This window comes from Macrotis lagotis, chromosome 1 (genome assembly GCF_037893015.1).
Source record: "Macrotis lagotis isolate mMagLag1 chromosome 1, bilby.v1.9.chrom.fasta, whole genome shotgun sequence".
Taxonomy (NCBI): domain Eukaryota; kingdom Metazoa; phylum Chordata; class Mammalia; order Peramelemorphia; family Peramelidae; genus Macrotis; species Macrotis lagotis.
In genome coordinates, this window is record NC_133658.1 from 94,558,293 (window position 1) to 94,584,595 (window position 26,303).

Consider the following 26,303-nt stretch of genomic DNA (forward strand, 5'->3'; position numbering starts at 1 on the left):
TTTCTTGCAAGGCAATGGGGTTAAGTGGCTTGCCCAAGGCCACACAGCTAGGTAATATTAAGTGTCTGGGGCCGGATGTGAACTCAGGTACTCCTGATCCCAGGGCCAGTGCTCTATCCACTGTGCTGCCTAGCTGCCCCTTTCCCATATTTCTTAACTCAACTTTCTCATTCCACAAAAAATGACTAACCTAACCTAGTGGGGGAACCCACAAAGGGTTTATTGATGGGATTTTTTCTCTGGCCTTATTTAGGCTTTTTTTTCAAGCCTAATGGTACATGTTTCATTCTCAGTGCCAGCCTGGATTTCCAAAGTATCCTGTCTCAGATGGTCTTATGAAGGATTAATGCAAATTCAATTTAATGGACTCACTTTCAAGGTACAAGTTGGAAACATTACCATCCCAGTAGCAGGAAACCTGGTAAGAGATAAACAGCATTTTGACTTCTTTTTTTACAAAGTTAAAAAAAATGGTTTTAAAAAGAAAAAGATGACTCAGTAATATTTTTCTTTCTGCCCACAGATAACTGATAGTCTGGACCTGAATTCACACCCATTGTACGCTAGCTATGTTATAATTATTGGCAGTAGTATCAGCTTCATCATTTTGTACTATTTGTCCCTACGGTTTATCAAACAGAAATCGAGCCAAGATTGGTGATAAGAGGTTGGACTTGAGTTATGCCACTAACTCCGCCTCTCCTAAAGACTCTTATTGGATGAAGAGTAGTCCAGACTCACCATCCAAAGCACTGATCCTCATCCTCTGGACCGTAAGATGATGCAGTGGTACTTGCAAGCCACAGGATGGCAGCAGAATAAAGACAGTTGAACGTCAATTTCAAATCTTTGGACTGATATCCTGCTACTGGAGCATTAATGTGTCTATTTGGTGGAGCTTACAAAATTGGATTTATTTTCCTTTGGGCCCATGTATAAGTTTTGTACATCTGGATTATGTTCCTATCATTTTGAGGCATGAGATAGAATTAAAAGTGGAAACCTAGAAAAAAACAACATGCCTATGAGTTCTCCCCTAGAAATAATTTTTGGACTAAAAAAAAAAATCTATCTTGTAAAATATATCACTAGAAAGTTGTAACCTGAAAGGGTTATTTGTTTCATGGCAATTTAACTGAAGGATATAGGTGAAAGAAAGTGTACATAACAGGTGGTGGCTAAGCTCATGTCACTAAGTCCTATATAAGGGCTTTGGGGTTTAGTTTAGTTATAATAAAATCAGATATATGGATTCCAAATCTGATCCTGCCACACTTTGTGTGTGACCTTCAACAAGTCACTTCCAATTCCAGGCACATTCCCACAATAGTAATGATCTGACATTGCATGGCAGTCCCTTTCATTTTTCAATCAGTGGTGCTTAGAATACACTAGAATTTTCCCTCTGAAATGGGCAATTCCATTTTACCTATTCCCCAATAATGCCAGATAAATTTAAATAATCACTGAGCCCCATCACAAGATTGGAGGGAGCTAGGAGGCCCAATGGATGATGAACTCTAGGCCTAGAATCAGCAAGACCAGAATTCAAATCCAATTTCAGTTTGCTTTGGCATTTATAAAATTGGAACTACCTTCACGTTATTTTTTTCTCACTTTTTCTAAAGGCTGCCATGATTTTGGTAGTATCAGCAATAGTATTTAAAGATGCTTAAATTCATCTAACATGTGTTACCATGGAACGTAGTGCAGATGTTTCATTGGGTCTTGAATTAATCATTCCGAAAGCAACAGCTTAGACATGATTTTTCTTTTCCTTTTTTTTTTTGTTCCAAGACTGACTTTTCTGGATTGGGGCTGTCAGCAAAATCTGACTGAAAAAAACTTGGGAGGATGGCAAAATCACAGGTAGCATTCCATCAGCTGTCAGTATGGCCTGGAGAGGCTCCTTGCTACCTAATGTATCAATAGGTGCAAAAAAGATGGGGGTCTAGGTCAACCAAACAAGAAAGCAACCACCTTTTATTGCTGAACCTTGTCACAAAAAATGTCCAATGACATCAGCACATATGGCCTATGGCAGTTAAACAACTAGCTAAACAGAAAAAAATGGCCCTTGTCCACTGGAATCAGAAAGAATCTGATCCCACCAGACTCAGCACTGGGGTGAAATTCATGCAATCATTTTTAACAGAGAGCCAAAGAACAAGTTCCCAGGGTTGGCAACTATTAATTAAAGCAATAATATTTAAATGGAGGTTAGAAATCCTTTAAAGGCAGCTGATATTAATATTTCTCCACTTTTCTGTGCAAGGTCATTCATTCATTTTTGGTTCATTTTGTATGAATACCATCAAGTTTTTAATCTGGCCCTTCTACTTCACGAAGCTTTTAAGAGCCTCTGTTGCTGAAACTGCCAAATCATTTATTTTTGCTGGTCATCATTAAGTACTGCTTGCATTAGGGATACATCTTAAATTGGATTTGTTTTGTACAAAAAAGGTTTGTGATTCTGGCTTCCAATTGCCCCCAGCTCTCCTATTCGTTGCCGAAGTTATAGGTAAACTTCAGCTCCCTCATCTGTAAAATGGGAGGGGTGGGGGAGGAGAAGAGTCCAGTCTTATCCAACTCCAGCTTCAGGAATATTGTGGGGAGTTCACTTTATAAATCTCAAAATGTTCTAGAAATGGGAGGTTATTATTCCCTCCCAGGGAGGCGCATCAGTCTTCCTATTAGAAAGGAGGCATTCAAGCCACGTTTGCAGTGTAGTAAACAGTGGTTTTAAATTCCAAATGGCATCACTTATACATAGTACATTGATTTGAAGATGAAAGGGTCCTTAGAAGTCATCTTGCCAGGACCCTTCACTTTTCAGAGGAGGAAACCAGGACCCAGAGATAGTGGTAGGACTTTCAATTATGGGAAATGATTAGTGCATATAAATCTAATCCTATGAACTTGAGGCAGGTAGAAACATAAGTACAATTTCCAGGAGAAGAGGACAAAGTTCTTAAAAAAGGGTGTGGGGGTCTGATGAATATGACCCTTGAGTGCACTGTCACCCAAAACAATAGAACAACTAACTCAATGACTAATTCTTTGGTTTGTCAAAGACATGGTTAAAGGAGGTTTGTGGCCTCTTTCTAAGGATGGCTTCCTACTGAGAAAGGCTGATACATGGTACATGTGACATGGCTTAATTTGGTCAAATGCTGTAGTTCTCTCCAGATCAGGTTATTCCTTTCCTCTGTCAAAAAAAAAGGCTAAGTGATTACATTGTATTTGATAATGCAACCATTTCCTATAGTTGTACCAGGTCTGCATCATGTGAGCTTTGTAATAGGCTTGGTGCTGAAAGCGTGATACATTTCTACTAGAAACACTCATGTGCACAACGAACAATAGCAAAGCTAAAAATTACCGTAATTTTCATACCCCCTGTGGCGACCAGTTCAACATACATTTTTGGATGTTGTTTTCACTTGCTGAATTTATGGGATTATTGGTCTGTCAGAAAGACACCGATATATAAATATGAAAACTGTAATCAGACGAGAGAGGGTCCAATCGGCTTGAATAGTAGTGTAACTGAAGACTGAATACTTCTATTTTCTTCGTTTATTTAACAGAGAAGCTGGGGCTTGAAGCTTGGTGATTGTCTTCACCATGTCTGAAAGCAGAGTGACTTCAACACTCAGGTGAGAGGGTGCTTCCAAGAGAAGACTCACAACCTTCCAGAACAGTATTTCAGGAGCTACCAACCCAAACACTAACCCCGATTCCCACTGGGCTATTGGATTAAACTCAATAGAATCCCTTTAAAACACAGGTTGTCAGGAGACTAGAATCACTTAGTGTAATAATTTAGTGTAGTATAGGGCACATAGATTTAGGGAGTATTAGATGACCTAGTCACTCTTGCAATAGAGGCCAGGTCTTGGAAAAAAACAGGGAAAACTTTTGTTTTTAGGCTGCTAAGTGTCTTTGTTTTGAATACTGATCTAAATGGTATCCTGAATCCATTCGCGTCTACTGGAGGATGGTTACTTACTCCACCCAAGTTTACAATGTTCATAGAAAAGATAAGTGCTGACAATGTTTTAAGAACAAAAGTCTACTTTTTCTTCCTGATAAACAGGATTATTTTATAAAATATATCACTAAGAACCTCCTAATCTGTGACTACTAAGTCGTAAGATTCAACAAGTTCATCTTCTCCACCTAAATATAACCTGGGGATTTTTGCTTCTTCCTCTCAAGAGAGGAAGGTTGAATGCTCTGAAAGCATTTTGATGTCCTTAAACGTAACATTTCCCCACTTGCCTCAAAATCACCAGAAAAGCAGTAACATAGTAGCTAACATCAGTCCTGTAGTGATTATTCCAAAGAAGCCTCAGATTCCTTTGTTGAGGGAAACATAAAGGGGCTCTTAGCAAATGGATGAGACAAAATAAAGTTGCTCCTTAGTTTAATTTACAATATTAACAGTGGGAAATTCTCCTTAAGTTCAGTACAAGCATCTACAACTACTTTCGAAGTACTTTCCTATCCAAAGCTTATCCTTGTCACAAGGAATGCTTTTCTACATGAATATTTTTAACCTTTCTTTCTAAAACTCACCTTGGAACATTCACTTGAAGATGTGCTCTGTGAAGATGTTTTATAATTTTCTAGTTTTAAACCTGCTTTATCAGAAAGACACAATATAAACATGAAAATTGTAATCAGACATGAGAGGGTACAATCAGCTTGATAGTAGAGTGTAACTGAAGACTAAATTTATTTAAGATAGGACTTGAAACTTAGGGAATGCCTTAAGCACCAGAATAACATCAAGCTAAGTTTGAACCTTAGCTACTAGTATGCATTTGAATTTAGGGAAACTTAACTGCTCTTTGATAAAAAAAATGCTATAATTTACCCCCCTGTCCCAAAAAAACCACAAACTTGACTTTTCAGGGGAAATTATACAATAGCTTTGTAAGTTGTTATAAATCTGAAAGGACTGGACTCTAGGGGGATATGCATGAATCACATCATTGCCAAACAGCACCTCCAGATCTAGTCCATCCCACAATTCTTTTTAGTTAGATCTCTCAAAAGAATGTAAGTCAATCACAACTCTTGTCCAAATGGGTGAATGTTGGCAAATTCTATCTTAGGAATTGAGTCCTGGCCTGGGAGGAATTTAAAGTCCTTCACCTCCTTGTTCAATCTGTAAGTATCAAGTGTACCTGATGGCATGAGACAAATAAAGATCTGATTTGGGATAACCAGATGAAATAAAATTACGGTTACATTTTCACAAGGGGGAAAAAAGCAATAAAATGAGAACAATCTCTCAAAAAGGGGAATCACTAAAAGAAATAAACTAAAAGAGAAAATATTTTCACCTTTTTTAAGTACTTTTGCAATCTCTACAATATAAACAATGAATTGTTTTTCATTTTATTACTGGTTATGATATCAAACTCAGGAAAGACTTTTAGCATTAAAACCCAACTAATACACAGATACTACAGGAAAAGCAGGGATTGGATGCAGTCATAAAGCAGGACCACAAAATAGGAAGACTTTGTGAAGTGATGGTGGAGAGCGAGAATTGCATGGGAGAAGCCTAGCTTGGGAGATTTTGTTCTGCTATTTTAACTTTCTCTGAATTTTGGCTTTCTCATCTGGAAAAGAAGACTATTAATGTCAGCAGGCACAGCAAACACTGTAGCGAGAGACCTGTGGATCCAAGAAAATCAGAGAGGATCACAGGTTTTGAGCTGGAAGATCTCTGTGGCCCTACAAAGAATGGTTATGAGGGGCGGCTAGGTGGTACAGTGGATAGAGCACCGGCCCTGGAGTCAGGAGCACCTGAGTTCAAATCCAGACTCAGACACTTAATAATCACCTAGCTGTGTGGCCTTGGGTGAGCCACTTAACCCCATTGCCTTGCAAAAAAAAAAAAAAAAAAAAATGGTTATGGCTATTTTCATGTGAGGGTTCATGGGACCAAACTCTTGACTTTGAGACAAAGAACAGTTATGAGAGATCTATATTGCTCTGGAATGAAAACTAGAACATATATACAATTTAGAGGAAGACTTTGGCTCAAGTCCTCTCTCTGACATATCTCAGCTGTGGGACTAAAAATAAATTACTCAATCTATCAAGGCCTCAAGTCTCCAAGTTCCAGTTGAGCTACCATCTCTACCAATGGAAAATGTCTTTACACTAGTAGTGTTCAAAGACCAGTAAAATCACAGGTCTAGACCCCAAAAGACTATAGACATCTTTTATGAATTGTCCAGTCAAATTCGATCTTTTGTGGATGAGGCACCATCTGGTGGCCCAGTAGACAGAGTGCTGGGCTGCGGAGCAGTTTAAATCCAACCCCCAACACTTACTAGATGTGTGTGACCCGGGGCAAATCACTTAACTGATCTGCCTTAATTTCACCAGCTATAAAATGTGAATGATAACAGCATCCATACCTTACAGGGCTATTATAAGGGTCAGTTGAGATAATATTTGTAATGCCATGAGTATATAAAATAAATGTTTATTCCTTTTCCTTCCTTTCCCTTCTTTAATATAACCATTCTTAAGGAAAAAAGTGTCCTAAGAAATGTCAAAATAAAGATTCATAGCAAACTGAAGATGTCTAAACTGCTACAAAAAGAGCAGAACTAGTAACAACATAAAAAACAACAATCACATTATGGAAGAAACAAACTTTTAAAAGACTTTAGAAAATCTGATCAATCCCAATGAGTTGAAAGAAAACTACTTGTCTTCTTCCAGAGAGGAGATGATCTCAAAACAGAATGAGATGCACTTCTTTGGGCATGGCCAAAGTGGGAATCTGTTTTGCTGAACTATGCATTTTTATGCTAAAAGTATTGGTTTTGCCTTGGTTTTTGTACATGGGGGGCGGGCGGGGGGCATAACAAAAAAAAGAACTATTTCTTAAAAGGGGATGGGGAGTTCCAATAGTCAAATTTTTGAAAATTGCGGATCCTTCATAGTTTTAAAGAAGCCCCATAGGAAATGTTACAATAAGCATTCACTGAAATCAATAGTTAATAAAGAAAAAGAATGGAGTTAAATATGTTGAGTTTATTAACAACTGACACATGTTGAACCCAGTAAAAGTACATAAACAAAAGTAGTTATCCATTTTTTTCCTGACAAACACATTTTGAAACATGTTTCCATCACAGAATTAAAAAAAGCAATGTGTAATTCCACCACCTCATGAGGGAACTTGTACTTCTTTCTTCAATTGTTCTATATAGAATTTGAAGCTTTCCTGTTAAGCAAGAGAGGGAGGAGAGAAAGAAAAAAAAAGATCAACAAATTAAAAAAACCACAAAGGGGATGAAATTCTAACCTTTAAAACTAAGCTTGATACATGGCAATTAGATTTTTGTCTAGACTCTTGGAGACATGAGCTATCATCAAATTTTGAGTTTCATTATTATTTTACTACTTTGAATTGATCTTTCACTATACAAGGTTGATCAGCAAGCACACTCAATAAGTCTGAATCATAAGGCTAACTTCTGATATATAGAATCTTTGCTCTGCAGTCAAGGGCAACCTGACCAGAAAGGAAAAGGAGACCTTCATATACAAGCATACCAGCATTACCACCTCCTCCTGATCTTTTCTACTGGTGCCAGAATTAGGTGACAAGTAGGTAAATATGTGAGCAGAAGAGAGAATGATTAGGGGAGGGGGGGAAACAATAACAATAAAATGATAGTAATCTTTAGTATGCTTTTTTAATTTCACTGTTTAAATATGAGGTCCTTGCATAGGAGAGGGAGAGGGAGAGGGAGAGGGGGAGAGAGAGAGAGAGAGAGAGAGAGAGATATGTTGACAACCTAGGTATAGAAAATACTGGGAAACTGCCTTGAAATATAATACCTTTCTCTTTCTTCAATTTGTTCTGGTCTCCAGAGATGGGGAAAGGGAGTAGTAGGTTTTTGGTCCTTGGTCCTTTGTCCATGTGAAGCCCCCACTACCTCTTTCCTAACTCTAAATCAACTGTGCCAATGCAGAGGGTGCCCTGTCAACTCAGATCACAGGGAGGGAATCAGTAAGATAATCTTGCAATTATGAAATAATGTTTGCCAAGGAGTAGAGATGCTTAATGTCTGTTATACCAATTCTTCCACGTAGAGAAGTTACTCACATTTTAAAATTTTCAAACAATTCATATTTAGAATCAAACAAGTAACTACCAACAATATAACTATATGGTTAACATAACCATAATGTAAAATTATACGTAAGGTACAAATAAAAGGTTAATTGCCCCAAGGACATTTGATAAACGAACACCTACAAGATGCGTAAATGACAAAAATATTGTATTTTAAACACAATAAGTCCCAGAAGGCTTTCTTCTCCCAAAAGTCAAATCCAATGCAAGATTATACAGTGCCTGTAACACTCAATATCTTAAATACCAGTTCCACTGAGGGCTCTTCCCAGAGATCTAATCCTTATGTAATTAAGTATTTGATTTTTTTTATTAATACAGTACATTTATAAATCTGTAGAGGTATTTTTCTTTAATTAGGAAATACTCACAGGGGGTTCAGGGAAAGGGACAGGCTCTCCAGCATTTTTCAACAAAACTGCATACTGTTTCAAGAATATATTGTCCATTTTTATATTCTTTGCTTTCATTTCCTCATATAGGGCTTTTGCAGAAGCTACATCTCTGTCCAATCCTGAAAAAAAAAATTTAAAAAATCAATTGAGAGCTTGCAGTCCTTAAAATACTTACTGAAATTTTTTACAAATAAATGCTTAGCATTTTTCAAGAATTTGAATCAAAAATCAAAGCTCTGTAAGTTATTACATCAGCCTCTATTTATGTTCACTGTGTGTCTCCTCATTAGAATGTAAGCACTTTGAAAGCAGGGACTGTCTGCCTCACTGATAGACTAAAGCATTGTAGTCCTTGGCATTATATCATCACAGAATCACAGATCCAGCCCTCAGAGACTTGAGTAGAATCCCAACATTTAAGATAAGAAAATTGCTAGAGCTAAGAAAATCGTCAAAATGAGCAAACAATGATAAATACTACATATTTTTAAGAGTTTAGTCTTTTCTTGAACATGCTTAATTTTTTCCTCCCCCAAACATAATGTACAGTTGGAAATGCAATTTTGGATCCATTTATTGCATATGCTATAAAAATGTGTGAATCTAGAATCTCTTGGTCTACGCTTCTGTGTCACAGAAAAATCACTCCAGAGATATGCCCAAAGACCAATGGGACACCCAAATTACAGTGTATTGTTCATTTACACAGTGTACAGTATTTTAAACATGGCTATAACTATTGATCAGGACTGGGAGTTTGAACAGAAGAAACACTGAGTGCTAAATAGTTCATAGAAATCCCAATTTTTCTTTTTTCATTATTGAACCTTCCCCCCCTTCCTAAAGGAGAGAAATTAATAATGTGCTTAGCTTACCCCCCCCCAACAAAAATGCAGAATGATGATTTAACAAGCTATTGCTTAAATGGAGGAAAAACCACAGATTCCTCATGTGTTATATATAGCTTGTCTGTAAAGGTCAGATCCATAGTCTAGTTCCCAAGTACAAAGTAGTTTCAATTTCTAATTCTCTATAATGACAGAATCTGTATTCTTTGTCTTCTATTTGCTTTTCATCCTCCTCCATTCATTGTAAAGAAGCCTCCTGCCATATGAACACTTAGTTCACTCCTCCTTCCTGCAAACTCCCAGCTCATTAGGGAACGAGAGACGACAAATCTAGGATCAGTCTGAGCTACCCAGAACTCAGATCACCGTACAAACATAATACCTCCTCTGACTGCTTGCACTCATATTTCCCTCATCTGGATAACTTCACATCAATCTTCCTCTTCAAAGTTCAAAGGAAGGTTTCCTTGATTATGTCAAGCTATCACTGGTCTCCCTGAACCTTTTGAACAATGCTAAAATATGTGCCAAACAATTTGAGAACTTATTCTTTGTTGCATTGGTTATTTGATATTTCTCATGTATTAATTACTCTTTCTATAATTTATGTCTAAGCCTCTTACAGATAGGAGTCATATGCAATCCTTCTCCTGTCTACCTGAGAGTACACAGTAAAGAGAATTAAACACATAGTAGGTATTTAATCTTATATATCATTTATTAGTTGGTGGCTTCTGTAAGCCTCAGGTTTCTTTTCATCTGCCAATGAGGGTCTTGACCTAGAACTAGAGTGGTACAGTCTTGCACAGTTCAAAATCTAAGACTGTAATTGCTGGGTGGTTTTTATTAAAATATAAGGCTCCAAAAACATTTGAAAGCTAAAGGTGAACTCTTGAGATTATCTATTCTGAATCACTCATATCAGTAATTTCCTTCCCAAACATGAAAAACACAAGAATGACTTTATAATTGACTTACCATCTGTTGTTTCCTTTCTTTCTTCCTAAAAAATAACACAATGTACCTAGACTGCATCACAGATCACACATGTGATCATAGCTTCCTTCTAATTCTAAATCTATAATCCTATGATTATGAACTAGGTTCAAAAATTTCAGAAGCAAAAAATGTAGTACCTTCTCCTTCTAACATTAAATACTTGGATGAAATGTGAAAAAAAGTCACACCATCAAAAAGTCACACCATTCATTCCCCATTACTAACACATAAGAGTCTGTTCCAAAGGGTACCTCCCTCCTTCATACCCAAAATTTTTGATAGCAGCCCCACTGAGAAATGAATAATCAGAGATTTGTGTAAGGGGAACAATAAAAATACTTAAAATTGTTTTTAAAAGGAAAATATACAATACTGAGCCTGAATTTAATTAAACTTCTGGTTTTTGGAGTTTATATGAAAATTCTCATTTCTGGAGAACAATCAAGCAGGAAAGGATTGATGTGCTTCTATCAGCTAAATTAGCTTTTCTTTGAGACTAGAAAGGAAAATATAGTAGTTCTAAGTTTTAGAACAGTATTAAATGTGAGTGGCATTCATTAACTGAAAGGGAGTTCCTATTTCATAATGGATGGGCAAGAACAAGGGAGAAACAGGATAATGAGTTATGTGGCATAATAGCAGTCTAAGGGCAGCAATACACTTTGACTCAAGTTGTCCAATTTCATGCCACATTCTAGTCCAAAGGATCCCGGAAAAGACAGGCTTGTTGCTTGGTGTAGGTTCTGAGCACCAAAATGGGTTCAGTGAAAGCCTTGGAACCAATATGGTCTGCTATGGACCCCAAATCGCAAAATAAAATCTGAAAAAACCAAATGAATAGCTTAACTGATGTTCAAGGTTTTGGTATTTGAGTAGTTACCTAAAAATTGAATACATGAAACAATACACAACAACATCCTATACGTCCCACGTGAATTTTAGTACATTACCATAGCTTCTCATGAGGAAACCGTATATTTCTGGATTTACAGTTAAATCAGGAATCACTTCCAATAAGGACTTGAGAACATGTGTCTAGAAAATTAAAATACATAACAGAAATCCATTACCATAATAACAAAATGACAATTTTGACATCTGCCCATTATTTCAGAAAGTTTTGGTAATAAACACAACAAAACCGGCAGCTCAATTTGAAGACTACTTTCTTTTTTCTATTTCTTGATGTTTTATTTTGTGCAGATTCAATAATGCAGGGAGGGGAAAGAAATTATCTTTTTAAAAAAATCTCAATGTTAATTAAGCTAAACACCAGCTGTATTTAAATATGTATTATATTTCATTATTTCCCAAACATTAAAACTCTTTGAGTATAAGTTCAATATAAGTTAAAAGAGTGCAATATGCTCTATGGAAGAAGTCTTGAGAGGTGGAGGACATGGATTTGAATCCTGCATTTACTTGCTATCTTACTGTATGACTAAGTTATTAAGTTCACTAAGCCTTGAATTACACATCTGGAAAGTGAGGGATTAAAATGGTTCTTTTTCTCTCATGGCACAGTATTTTTTGGCTGTGAGAAAATGAGGAATATTGAAGGTAGTGATACTACAGCAGAGTCAGGAGACCCAGATACATGTTTGTTGAATTCTTTGTTAGTCCATGAACTGACAAGTTTTAAGGTTAGAACAAATATGAGATAAGGCAAATTTGATTTATCAACTAACATTGGGCTAGTTTATATAACATTTCCTGTCACTGGAGTTCTAAATCTCTGCTGTGATCATGAATTTGATTACAGAGCAGAAAGAGCAATCTAAAACATTTAGCTGAAATGTGAATAACTCAAGACCTATGTATTGTTTCATTGAATTTTGTCTTATTTCTTGATTGTACTATTTTACAAATCTCTTGCCATGGATCACTAAATAACCAAAAAATATTTCCAAGCTTCCACTTCAATGTGGCTGAGCAAATATAGTAGCTATGTGCTTTTTTTTTTTAAAGTTTTGTGCCCTTTCCCCCATCTCTACAACAGAGAACAATGACTTAAAGATCTAAGTATGTACTCCATCTCAGGAGGAAATGTATATGGGTCACTAAAAAGCTTTTATTTGGCCTAGCCCTCTCTGGTCTGGCTATCTCCTCACCATTTCCCAGGAGGCCTGTTCCAAGATGTTTCATTAAATCCCAATGTATCTTCTATCTCCTATGGTACTAACAATATAGTAGGAGTTTTTCACAGCCACACAATGGGGAGATATTGTATGTTAAGTAGACTGGATATCTGTCTTAAATTTATTGTATTTTTAACTCAATTTGGTCATTTTTAAAAGAAATGACAATGATGATTTAAGTCCTACAAACTGGTCTACATTTTTACACATAACCCACATAAGCTCCCCCCGCATAAGCTTTCAAATGTTTCTTTTCAGATGAGAGGAACTTGCTTTGTGGTAACATGAAGGAAATTTTCTTCTTTATCACATAAACAAAATATTACCATTGCCAAGTCAGTTTGAAATCACATGGTGTCGTCAATCCAAGCAGAACAAATAATGGTATTCTCAAAGCTTATTGTACAAAAACAGGACTTAAACAGTTTTCCCCAAGACATATCTTTGAACTGTTTCAAGTTTTTATAGTCAACTAAGGCTATACTAGGTGACTAGCATCACACTAATGGGAAACTAAAACATATCTTCATAGGATCACAGAGCCATGGAGAGAAAAGACCATGAGACCCTGCTGAGTCCAAACTCTTTTATAACTAAAGAACCTGAAGCACAGGTAAGTCAAGAGTTTGGTGTAAGATTACAAAGGTGATGCATCAATCATTGTTAAGGTGACATTTGAACACAGGTGCTTTGATGATAACAATTAATTCCAAATAGTCTTAACTCACTATTTGTATTGCTTTTTGGTTCTTGTCTTGTCAATAATTTCACCACAATGAAAATGACAACTATTTAGTACGTAGTTTTAAATTCTCATTTTCACTGGTTATTTCTTGGAGCTCTTGTACAGTCATAAAAGCAAAAAACTCAATGGGCAGAACTGCACAATATTAATACATCTATAGAGATGAACTCAAATGAATATCCTGAACAATAAAAAGCAAGGCATTAGAGAACACAGTTTCTATTCAAACAGAAGAAAAATTTTCATGAGTTATTGAAAAAGAACAGGCTCCCAATCCACCTCCCAAGATATAAAGGATATAGATCTTTTCATCGTGTTTTTCTATTTCATAGTTCCTTTAAATACAAGGAGAAATTTCAATTTATCTTAAAATAAAAGTACTTTTGAAAAGGTCCTTTTAACAAATAACCAATAATTTGGAACTTGATTTTAATAATCAGAATAAGCATATTGAGGTGGTAACCACTAAAGTACATTACCTGTCCTTGGATCTTAGAATTCCTAAGAAAAAATCCCCAAAGGACTGGAGTTTGTTCAGCTATTGCAGCACACCTCTTAAAAAGGAAAGAGAAAAATTAAAACAGGATTCAGTAAGTGCAGGTTCTTCAGCAACAAGCAGACTAAGGTGAATATTTCCAATTAAGAAAGTTCAAAATAATACAGCAATATATTATTACTACCAGTAAGGCCTAATAGCTGATCATTTATTTTTTAAAAGAAAACAAGTACAACCCATGCCAAGCTTTTGTAAATGATGTCCTTGGCTCTGCAAGTATAAAGTTTGTTTAAAAAGAACAGAAAAAATTAAACTAATGCTTCAACATTCACAGAATAAGGTTTAGGACTGCAAAGAAAGAGAAAAAAAGAAACACTATTCCTCTCCAATTATACTGCCAAGCATTCACAAGTGAGCTAGGGATCATAAGGTTAATTATACATTTAATAAGGTGTCAGGGAGATAACTGCTCGTTTCTTTATAAAAATTAAAATGTACAAAGCAAGTTCTCTTTAAAGTATAATTACCTACACTTATGCATACAAAAGGACTGATTTCAATCTCTCTATTTTATAAAAGGCTTTCATTGCAACAGACAGCCAGTGCTTGAGAAAGAGACAAAAGTTAAACTCAAAAAAAAAGTTTATGTGACAGACCAGATAAATCAAGTGTCTATCCCCCTCTCAGAAGCTATAGTAAAATCAAATGTGGCAAGAAAATATTTTAGTTTATACTCATCATAGATGTCATTCTTATAAGTTTTTATAAGCACACTGCCTTTTACAAGCTTTATACTGTCAATGTGAAATGGAGTAGGATAAAAAAGTGGGGCCATACAGAATATGTACAGAATAAGCAGCTGTTTTCAGCATCTTTCAATAAGATATTCTTCCACTTATGATGCAAATATGATCTATTGTGGTGAATGGGACTGGGAGAGGGTTCCTGAGGCTACTGTGTCCTCAGGGGAACTGACAGTGATGCTGAAACTCAACAGCCTGGGGCACTTGAGTCAAACAACAGTCCACCAAGATTCAAGAGTCATAATAGGCTTGCAGAGGGCCTGCACAGCCCTGCCTTCACAAAAGAATATCACCCAAAAACAGTTCAGACATGAAATGAAAGCAGATAGCTACTCACAGGTCTAGCTCTATTAGCAAAGCCAACAAATATAAACATGTTGTGCTACTTTATAATTTATATAGCATTTGACATAAAACATGATTCTTTCACTTAAAGATCCATTACTTAAGAATTAACATGAAAAAATAAAATAAAAAGAAATAGATCCTAAGATTACAGCTATTAATTAAAAATATTAATTCTATAAAAAATTACAAAAAATTTTATCTCAAGCACAAAGAAATGGACCTGTTTGCTACATTACAAAAGGGTTATTGCTTATCAACATCTAGAAAATTTCCCTTTGCTGCCTTTGCTTACACTAAACAGCCAAATGGCCTGAAAGGCTTAGAAAAGCTCCAATGGGTGGGCAAAGGTTGCATTCCTTTTCCCTACTTAAGACACTTAGCAGCTGGCAAAAGCCTAAGTGAACAGAGTTGTATTTACTATCAGAAATTGGTAACAGGCCTCACTTTGACACAGGGAGTCTACACAAACACAGCAATCCTCGGCATCCCCGTGACTGTTTGACTGCCACCTGCTGGGAAGAGACTCCCCGTCTGCGCCTGTTTGTGTACATTGCCGCTGGCAGCTCTTATCACCCACAGTTCATTCTGCACTTGGTGCCGCTTTATATTTAGTGCTGTTAAAATGGCATGAATGCGGTTGTCTCGTTCTCTGAAGATTGCTAATTTAACTCAGACTCTGGGCCACAGAGACCTGCATTTGTCATTTAATGTGTCTGTGACACACAAGTGAATAGAAAGCAAATTCAACTCTTAATAAACCTTGAATAAAGCACAGGGACTGTTTGCGGATTCAAATGAGAGGCTTTACGTGAAAAGCAAACATTTCCTACTTTTTGTTTGCAAACTGTTGCTATAGTGATGCCCCAGTATTTAGAACATTAGTAAAATTAAGGCAAGAAATGAAAAAGACTTGTGATCTCATGAGAAAGGATTTATCAAACTAAGCAAACACCCAAAAGCTCTGCTCTCCCACAGAATTTCAGAAAAATGCTCATCCTCCTTTCTCATTTGGGGACATTTCTTCCTTCAGCAGAGATCCCTTGGCACCCTTCTCCAGTCTCTGACTTCCGTTTCTTACCCCAAACCAGGCTACTGGGATGCAGATACATTAGTTTCCCCTCCTGAGCTCTGTTATTCAGATGTCTTCTTCCTTTCCTGAGGACAAACTAAAAGCAGTTCTGCCTCCCCTGTGGAGTGCTGTTACCTGGAGGAGAGCCTTTGCATCATCCACCCTGCCTGCATGGATGTACTCGAGAAACAGATCCGTGACGGGTCTATAAACTGCAAACTGATTGGCCAATCTCTCTGACATGATACTCACTGAAATGTAAGGAAGGAAAAGTTTTCATTAAAATCATACAACAGTCATTTTATAAATTTAACACTATACGATGTAATTAACTTACATTTCTCAATAGCTGGTTCCAATTGCTCTTCTATTACTTTTCTGAACACATAAGCAATATTCGGCTGCGGCTTATCAGCGTCCGGAGGCCCAGTAGTAAATAATGGTTCAAGATATTCGACAGCAGCATCTGGGTTGTTGCTATGAAGAAAGTTTTGCTGACTTAGTTTGTAACATCATACACTGAAAAAAGGACTTTTAAAAAACCCAAACATTGCTACCCTACTGTGGTAGGAACACAGTGGATCTTCTTTGCAGCAGAATGCATGGATAAACAGGGGAAAACACAACTAAATTTCTTTTAAGAAAAGAACAAGCTCTGATCTCTGTCATGTAAAAAGAAACAAAGGTGATGATGCCTTTATAAAGCTGTTCTGGAAGTAAAAATGCCAATGTGAATAGATATGCTGAAATAAATAATTAAGAGCACTCCAAATATTTTAATAAATCATGTGCTTTAATTTTTCATATTTTTTTTGGAAGATTTAACTATCAAAGCCACAATGTTGCAAACTATAATTCCACAACATGAAAAGAATAACCCACAATGGTTTAAAGACCCTCAAGACACTAAGACTTCCATGTTCAGAAGTCACTGAAGATTTGACTCTAAATACCATTTGGTACAATAACTACGTGAAAATTATTTTCCTTTTAGAGTTAATTGACAATGAATTATTGTAAAAACATTTAGAAAAATTTAGGGGTTTAAAATTCAGTTAGGTCAACATACATTTGGCATAAAGAATTTCAAAAAACTGAAAATTAATGTTAAATTGCATAAACAATTAACAAATTATGATATAGTAACAGGAAAGTTAGCTATCTAATATTCTATTTATAAAAAAGTCTATTAATTTATACTCTTGAATTTAAAAACACTTTTTAATATTAACACAAAAGAAATAGCAATTAATAACAAGAATTGTAATTATATAAGAATCATAATTAATCAGAAACTACATTAGAGTTAGTTACCAGACCATCCATACTTCTTGGAAATTAGATTTTAAAGTGAATATGAACCCTGAGTCCATGTAATACTTCAATTGGTCTGTCTGGAAAATAACTAACTCATCTTATTTTCACTAGTCCTAGGACCAATCACAACAGTTATTCCTGCTCTCATTAAATGACTCCAAAGGATATATGAGGAAGTATTGAAGTGTTGCGTTTTGGTGTCTGAAAGAAAAATATTTTGAAACTCTCCAATAAAGGGGATAAAACACCAGTGTAAAAGTAACAGTTGCTATGGCTAATTATATAAAGATCTATAATTTCTGATATCATAGCACATAAAAAGCTAGATAAGGTATTGAAAGTAAATTAACATTATTTAAAGGATATCATACCCTAGTTTTAGTAATTACCCTAAGTTTAAAGATGCAATTCCAAAATGAAAGATAATTATTAAAAAAATTATTAAGTATGTTTGCTATGGTTTATAAAAATCCAAGTCCTTACTGAATTCTCTTCAGAGGAACTTCAAAACCTATTTGACAAAGCAAAGAACTGTGTACTCAAATTATTCAATGAAGTGACAAGATATGCTTAATACATGCATGAATAAGAGGATCTACCAAGTATGGTCCCCAAACTTGAACACAGGTTTGTCACTGTTTACAGTGGAAGAAAAAAAAATAAGAACGGCCTACCAATGCTTAATTCATCACTGAATCTCGGGTTGTTAGACCTAATAAAATAGATTAAAGGATTAAATTTAAAAATAAAGTTAAGAGTGATGACAGTAAATTTTCCTCATGAATCTTCATTAAAAGATTAATTCATATTTGAAAATACTTACTTCTTTATTTCAGCAAGAGCATTATTATTGATAAAAAGCATGCTTGAAAGGCGAATTGAATCTTGAAGGCCATGGACCATCTTTTCGATGACTTGTATATTTTCTTTATCACCCTTTAAAGCAAAAGCCTGAACAAGGCGAGTAACTGAGAGCGAAGAAGGTATCTGATGAGAATCGAGAACTGTTGTTAATGTAGCCAAAGCATCTAAGAAAGGAGGGGAAAAAAGATCAAGTAGAGGACAAAGTTCATAAACTCAATGTTTTCAAGCATTCTGCCTTACTTACATTTTAAAACGTTTTTAAAAAATGGTTATTTACTGGGACAAAATATACATTACTGAAAAGGGTGAAATACAAGCTAATTTTTTTCCTTTAAATTTTTTTTAACACCAATTGTTTGAATAAGATAAAATTCTAATTCAAAAGTAAATATGATGAATTAAATTCCAAGTTTGCTGTCCAAAAGAGAAACCTAAATCTTGTAGAAAAGGCAACAATTCAACAACTTTTTATTGAGTACCTATTCTGTACCAATGACCAATTAAGGTGACATATCCTGAACCTTGTAATAAATTACAAGTTTCAGAGTCAGAAGTACCCTTACACATATCTTAATTATATCTTCTCACTTCATCATGAGGTTAAATATAAGTTTCTCCGGGGTAAAGATTAATTGTTCCATGCAGAGTCAATATTTGATCTTAGGACTTTTGACTCCACATTCAAATTCTTCCAAACCCAGTATTTTCCATAAACTCTCATTCCATTAAATCCTTAAAGATATGAGTATTACAAACTTCTAATAACTGTTTGTATTAAACTTCATTGACTGTGGTACTATTGGTTTTATGATAACAGCAGAAGTCAAAGGAGCATATTCAAATTGTTCTGAAATATATAGATCAATACACTGAGAAACATGGCAAGAAAGATGTTCAATCCTTATATCTATGTCTACTGGCTAATAAAAGAAATTTTTTTATTTAGAAAACAACAAAATCATGAAGAACTCATCCCTAAAGTGAAATTAATATTAAAACCATTTCTTTTGCTTTCATTGAACTTTGTAAGAATTACCCTCATTTTTTATTGAAGATCTTACATAATTTTATCAAAGAGAACCCTAAGCCATATACATTTTGGCTTAAAAGATCTTTAAAAAAAAAAAAGAAAATTAATATTACAATTCAGAACTAGGTTCCATAACACTTTGGGGGGGGGGGGGGTTGCAAGGCAGTGGGTTAAGTGATTTGCCCAAGGTCACACGGGTAATTATTTTTTAGGTTTTTGCAAGGCAATGAGGTTAAGTGCCCAAGGCCACACAACGAAGTAATTTTTAAGTGTCTGAGGCCAGATTTGAAATCAGGCCCTTCTGACTCCAGGGCTGGTGCTATATCCACTATGCCACCTACCTGTCCTTGTTACATCACTCTTAGTCCAGTACATCACTGCCTAATGTTAAATCCCACAAATATACAGCTTAGAGTTACCCTCATTAAAGTTACACTTTTCATTGGAAATTTACAAAATTTACAAAATCCCCCAAATTTACAAAAACCATAGTACCAAGAAGAAACTAGGAAAATCATTTAAACCAACTTCCTAGGTCTTATGTATGAACCAGAAATTGCAATTGACATTGATTTCAAGAACTTTGGGGAAAATGTTTCTCAGAACCATTCTTTTTTTCCCAGCAAACTCTCACATTAATTATGGAAATCACTTGGTTAAAATAAAATTAGTATTGCAAGGAATTATTATCAGGTTTTAAAATACTTCTAACTAGAAACTAGATGATCAAATTGGCTCACCAAATCAGCTATAAGGTTGAAGAATGGAAATGTGGATGCTCTATCAAGGGGGAAAGAAAATTTGACTAAGGATAATCCAAAAGGAAATGGGGGTAATTGAAAGTAAAGGAACCATAAAGCATGTGGAGACAGGGCTACTAATGAGTACAGAGGCAATGTAGAGAGGAGAGAAAAAAATGATGGTTGCCCATTTTGAGCCAGCTTTCTGCCAGTGTTTCTTTGTATTCACATCTATTTCATGAGTAAAGATAAAATCTAAAAATGGAACAACAACAAAAAAAAAAAAACGCATTGAGCACCAATTATCAGTTCACCTTGTGCCATGTTAGCCAAAGGCAAATAGAAAAGGAGAATGAAGCATAAAAAAAGACAATGGTAAAAGACATGGTCCTGACCTCAAGGAGCTTATAGTTGATAGGCAAGGGAGAAGACAGTGATCCGTGATATAATGTCAATAAGATAGCATATAATTACTGGCTAACCATATATTAATTATAAAGAAAAGAGGTAGATAAAACAATATGTTCATGTTCAGATTCCGTATAAAACCTTGATCTCAAAATTCAAGTACTCTGGTGGCCTTAGGCAAGCCACTTAACCCCATTGCATTGCATTGCAAAAAACAAAACAAAACACCACACCCTCAAGTACTCTGTACAGTTTTTCATTTTCATGCCAAAATGAGCAATCCTCTGGTTTGGAACACAAGCCTCAAGGTTTGTTTATAAAATGCTTAATATTTGAGGTAAATTATCAACTTTACATAAAGTTATACTTTCTTCATAGCTATTATTCCATCTTCTTGTAAAAATAAAAAAAATTTCTATTTTTCTCAACACCATTTAAAATACATTATATTTCTTACTTATGACATGGAGCCAAACTGGACTGCCCTGATTAAGGAAAATTAAGACTGGAACTTGGGGGAAAGGACTCTAAGGGCATTAATAATAGGGCGGTAACACTGAACCAATTAAAAAATTCATTTCTCCAAATAAATTTGTGTTTAACTACAAGTATAAATGAAATTCAAGAGTCTCCTTTTGTAATAAAAAGAATACAGAAATAATAATAAACAATACAATAAAAGAAATGAAGTCATGACTAGACAGCATACTAAGTTTTCCTGTTTAGCACTACAGTTGAACTGTGTGCATTTCATGCGGAATCTGAAGCTACCTTATAAAAATTCATTGGGAAATTATTTTAAAACTACCAAAGACTGCAACAATGCAATAAAAGTTTAAGGGATCTAACCTGGGAGAGCACTAAATAAGAAATCACAGCTTTGCCAAATTGGCTAACACCATGGAGGAGAGTAAGAAAAGGGGTGATACTAAGAGATCCTTGACTTGAAAGAACATTTTCCCTTCCAAAATATACTCATCAGTTCAAAATACATTGCAAAACCAGAAAGTATCAGTACCATAAAAAAGAAACAATCTTGATTCAATACAAATTAAATATCCCAACCAACATTTTTGAGATCCCTTAATAAAATTGATTTAAAAATACTAAACTCTGAGATAAGCACTCTACATTTTATTACTGTTGGTATTGTGAACTATTAAAAAAGTATTAGATTAAGTTTTTTAAATCAATATTATAATCATTTAGTGCACAATCATGCACATTTAACACTCAATTTAACTCATTTGATATCTCACACAACCAACACAATATGCAAGAAACAACTGCTGAGAATTGTTTCAGATGCTCTAAAGTATGTTAATTTCCAAAGCAAAATGACTTGTGCTGTGAATTTTAACGCACTTGAAAGCCTGTACTTTCTCTCGTTCTGGAGTACAAATTTTGCATGTCTGAAGAGCTGTGATTCATCTTAAGAAAACCCATCTTGTGTTAAATGGAATGGAAACTGGACTAAGTGGTCAAATGACAAGTACATTCATATTCAAGCTGTATTATAAATGCATGTACAGTAATTTACGTCTCTCAGCTACCACAAAAGGCTCTTGATAAGCAGGTAATTTGCTAAATGGACTCCTTTATCCAAGTATTCGAAGGGCGTTACAAGAAAAATCTGCAGAGGCATTAATGTGACGTAAAGGTCAAGCATTGTGACATACCTTTCAAATAATCCCGCCTAACTTGCGTTATGATGAGGAGGCTGTTGGCAGCATCGTTCAGTGTGAAGCCCTTGATGTGGGTCTCAGCACTAAAAGAAGCAGACATTTAGAAAGGAATTACTGACATGCTTCTGATACGATAATAAATGGTTGAGCACCAAGGTGAAATTATAAAAACTACTGTTCGTATGTTAAAAATATTGCTGCAAAATATCGACCTGGAGACAGCTTTTGTGTTATCCTGTCAATGGTTATAGAAGGATAATTTTTTTTTGCATTCTGACAGATGACAAAGTTGGAAATGAGCAACAAAAGAAACAAAGTACAAGATTTTTTTTAAACAATCGGTTCAGATTCTTGAATGCTGACATATTAGATGACTAAAATAACTGCATGCCCTGCATTGTTCTGCTGTATCCTAAGCTGGATACTTTTTCCTCTTTTTATTTTATGTTCACCATAATTATAAAATGTAAAACTATTCTTTCTGCAATAAAATTGAAACATTTATTTTCAGCACTGTATATTTTAAATATAAACTAAAGCATATTATGAACTAACACCATATCATTTGGTTGATTAATTTTCAAATTTCTGTCATGTAGATGCATACAATTTTTAAGCTGAATATGCTGTAGTACTAATGCCTTTGCCACATCAAAATGGAAAAGACATACCAATTTTGTGCTATCCTTAAGGTAAAAAACTTTTCTAACTTAAGAGCAAAGAAATGTTTGATTACTAAAACCTACTTGCTTTTTAAAATAGACTAATTTATGCTTTTAGTATTCTATTTCTAATGAAATTTAGAGTCTTAATACCCAGGGATAGTTTTACAAGGTTCATTTTCAGATTAGAAAATCGCCACAGGTTAAAAAAAAAAAAAAGCTAAAGTAATTGTTGCCATTTGCCACATCAAAAGTCAAGATAAAATTCAATGATGGATGTTCTTGTGACAAACAACTAAGCAGGCTATGAACTTGAATTTATAAGCTAGAGCAGATTGTAGGGAAAGCAAGGTCATTGCTAAATTATTCTCATCAATCCCAAGAAAATCCTCCAAAGGACAACACAACAGGACTATCCTCTCAGTCACTTTCAGCCTCTGAGGTTCACCAATGCAGTCAATGAATGCAGGATTTTCTTACTCCCCCAACCAATCCTCTTAATCTCTCCCAAAGCACCCATTGCTCATTTTGACTTTCCCCCCCTTTGTCCCATCTGTCAAAGCCTTTAAGTCAAGTCAACAACTCAAGCATGGGACCATAAATTGCATATAGTAAAGGATTTACTTTCCCCAATCTTTATCATGATTAAACATGAATCACCACTATAAAAGCTTTAAAAAAAATCATTCGAATACTAAAAAACTTCTTATTCTATACAGAGTCTACCTAAAAGGAATTAAGATTAAAAAGAATCAGAAATTTGGTTTAAATGAGATATCACTGAGATAAAAGTTTTTTCTAGTCTCATAAATTAGATGGCAATTTTTAAAAAACCCTTCTAGCTCCCTATCCCCAATTCTCCCCCAGACTCTAAAAACTGAGGCTTTGGCAAAAAATTCAAAGTATGAAAGGCCACTGAGGTATTATATTGGTTATACGGCCTAAATAAATGTCAAATAACACAAAGAATTTTAAAGCGGTATGGTAAAAGAAGGCATTCATAACTGGATATATATAAAACTGTTGAAAATTACTAATGATCCAAAATTTTTGCCTTTTTTGGGAGAAGAATCTATAATACTATATAGTAATATTCTCTGTCTAGTCATATATATATATAAGCATATATATATATGCACACACACTAAAGATATATACATATTATAAAATTACTATATTTTCAGCAGTTAGACCAAAGAAATGATCATTCATTAAATTTACCCATCTAAAAAAATTCATGAAAACAGAAACTATTTCATAAAAGGAATGCAAATATTGAAGTCTGTCTTTCTAATGATGGAAATCTGCCTATGGGCTATACTCAGATAACATACTACAATCAATGGGAGAATTTGGATAATTCTAAATAATGAAAACTGGCCTTACCCAAAGAAATATTTGCCATGGTTAGTTTGCAATGTATCATCATCATCATAGATACAGATCTGTAAAGGATTTTAGAGAGACCATCTAATATATACGTTCTTTGGGTACTTTGAATAAACAATACATTATAGGGTTATCATTGTTTTAAAAATAGTAACAAGATTAAATATTAAGATTCTATATATGGGGGCAGCTAGGTGGCATAGTAGATAAAGCACTAGCCTTGGAGTCAGAAGTACCTGGGTTCAAATCCGGTCTCAGACACTTAATAATTACCTAGCTGTGTGGCCTTGGGCAAGCCACTTAACCTCATTTGCCTTGCAAAAACCTAACAAAAAAAAAAAAAGATTCTATATATGCTGCTTGGTCACTTGAGCATTTCCTACTGAGAATTTCCTATATTTTTTATTTTTTATGTTTTTGCAAGGCAATGGGGTTAAGTGGCTTGCCCAAGGCCACACAGCTAGGTAATTAATTATTAAGTGTCTGAGGCCGGATTTGAACTCAGGTAACTCCTGACTCCAGGGCCGGTGCTCTATCCACTGCACCACCCAGCCGCCCCTGAAAATTTCTTGATATCAATTTAAAAGGATGAATATCATAAAATCATTTTCTTAACACAAAACTTTCAAAACCAGTAAAACTTGTATTAAATGAAGTGTGCAGAATCAGGAGACCTATTTGCACACCAATGAAATGAATCAAGAATTCTGAGCAATGCAATGACCACCCATGACTAGGCAGAGGAAAAGCTTAGTTTCTTTCTCTTGGTACAAAAAATAGTGGGGCTGAAACAGAGATGTATTTTCAGACAAAAGCCTTACAATATATTTGTTTTGTTTGATAATTGATGGTGCAAAGGGTGGGAATGGGGTGGAGGCAGGGAAGGGTAGAAGACTGGAGGGGGGAATTTTCTTGGGTTAGAGGGTTAAAGTAATCGGGGGGGGGGGGGGGAAGAAAATGATAACAAAAAAAGAACCCCAACATAACATTTAAAAATACACTTTAGACTTCAAAAGTTTGAAAGGGAACAAAGACAAGAAGGTTATGTTGGTAATATATTAAACTTAATACCTACTTTGAAAAGTTTCAACTTTTTTTAACTTTTGTATTTTTGGACGTTTCCATGTTTCAACAAACACGGCTTATAATAAAAATGGAATTTAAAAATGTTATTTTGAAAGAAATGTGGCCTAAAAAGAGAAAAACTCAACAATTAAGAACTTTTATTTAATAAAAGAGAAATATTACTACTGCAAAAATTAAATGTTATTTTTAAAAAATTTGCCAGATTATGGTTACCCTATTGCTACTGTCATTGTTACTACTGTTACTACTACTACTACTAATTATCTACTTAAAAATAAAAAGACAGGGTTGGTAGAGTTGAGAGAAAATAACTTGCAACATTCAAAGGGGAAAGGCTGCATTAATAAAGAATAACTGTATTATCACATGACAGTTAAAAACCCTAAATTACAATTTTTTTATTAGCAGGATATTAACAGATATTTATTGTTATTTGCTGTTTTAGTTCCATTCTTATTTTCCCATGCTTAATTTAATTTAGTCTTGAGAAATTCTGAATGTAAAGCATAAACGGTATGTCACACAACAACTGAAACTTTGGCAAAAAGCAAAACAAAACATTTCTCTATCCTACATATTCAGAAGGATATAACTGGGCTATAATCAGCAATTCTAACAAAGAAAAACAGAAAGAAAGTTGCCTTCATTTACATTATTGAAGGGTAGGTGTTACTATTATTGCTGAACTCCATTTCTAATCTAGAAGAGTTGAATAATCTTGTAGGGGAAAAAAAAAATCACAAAAAAACTATCACTGAAGGTCAACTGAAGTTATATAGCATGTTAAAGGAAGGTCAAGGTATAATAAAAATAAAAACTGAGCTTTTAATTCATAAGAAAAAAAATCATTACTCTCAATAAGTAGGTCATTATAGCGATGGACTGCTATTTGGTAGACTGTGAGTAACTGCCACAGTTGACATTCAGGACTCAATTATGCTAGGGGCCAAGGAATCTTGTCACTAGCTTACAATAGGCCATTTTGGTCAAACCATATCAGAATAAAGTTACTCCATCATCAAACCTGGAAGGTTTACATTCCTTTTTTTTTTTTAAACTGATCTAATCCAACTCCTTGATTTAAAAGATAGATATTGGAAAT

The 26,303-nt window shown here is 34.9% G+C and overlaps 2 protein-coding genes across 3 annotated transcripts in view; one reads left to right on the plus strand and one right to left on the minus strand.

Moving 5' to 3' along the window:
• The window catches only part of ABCG8 (ATP binding cassette subfamily G member 8), a 46,770-nt gene extending 41,494 nt beyond the window's left edge, over window positions 1-5,276 (plus strand). The window contains exons 12-13 of one of the 2 annotated variants that reach the window (XM_074204841.1): window positions 294-421; window positions 524-5,269. In XM_074204841.1, the coding sequence (XP_074060942.1) occupies window positions 294-421; window positions 524-661 (266 nt within the window). In that variant the 3' untranslated portion in view covers window positions 662-5,269. Of the gene's footprint in view, window positions 1-293; window positions 422-523 lie in introns of both variants that reach the window. The other variant, XM_074204849.1, reaches the window with a different exon arrangement.
• Window positions 5,277-7,048: 1,772 nt separating this feature from the next.
• LRPPRC (leucine rich pentatricopeptide repeat containing) overlaps window positions 7,049-26,303 on the minus strand; it is a 106,965-nt gene continuing 87,710 nt past the window's right edge. Inside the window, exons 29-36 of the mRNA XM_074222942.1 lie at window positions 22,059-22,147; window positions 18,161-18,365; window positions 16,358-16,497; window positions 16,156-16,271; window positions 13,784-13,858; window positions 11,372-11,456; window positions 8,551-8,693; window positions 7,049-7,261 (exon numbers count right to left, since the gene is read on the minus strand). Of these exons, the coding sequence (XP_074079043.1) occupies window positions 7,205-7,261; window positions 8,551-8,693; window positions 11,372-11,456; window positions 13,784-13,858; window positions 16,156-16,271; window positions 16,358-16,497; window positions 18,161-18,365; window positions 22,059-22,147 (910 nt within the window). The 3' untranslated portion in view covers window positions 7,049-7,204. The remainder of the gene's footprint in view (window positions 7,262-8,550; window positions 8,694-11,371; window positions 11,457-13,783; window positions 13,859-16,155; window positions 16,272-16,357; window positions 16,498-18,160; window positions 18,366-22,058; window positions 22,148-26,303) is intronic.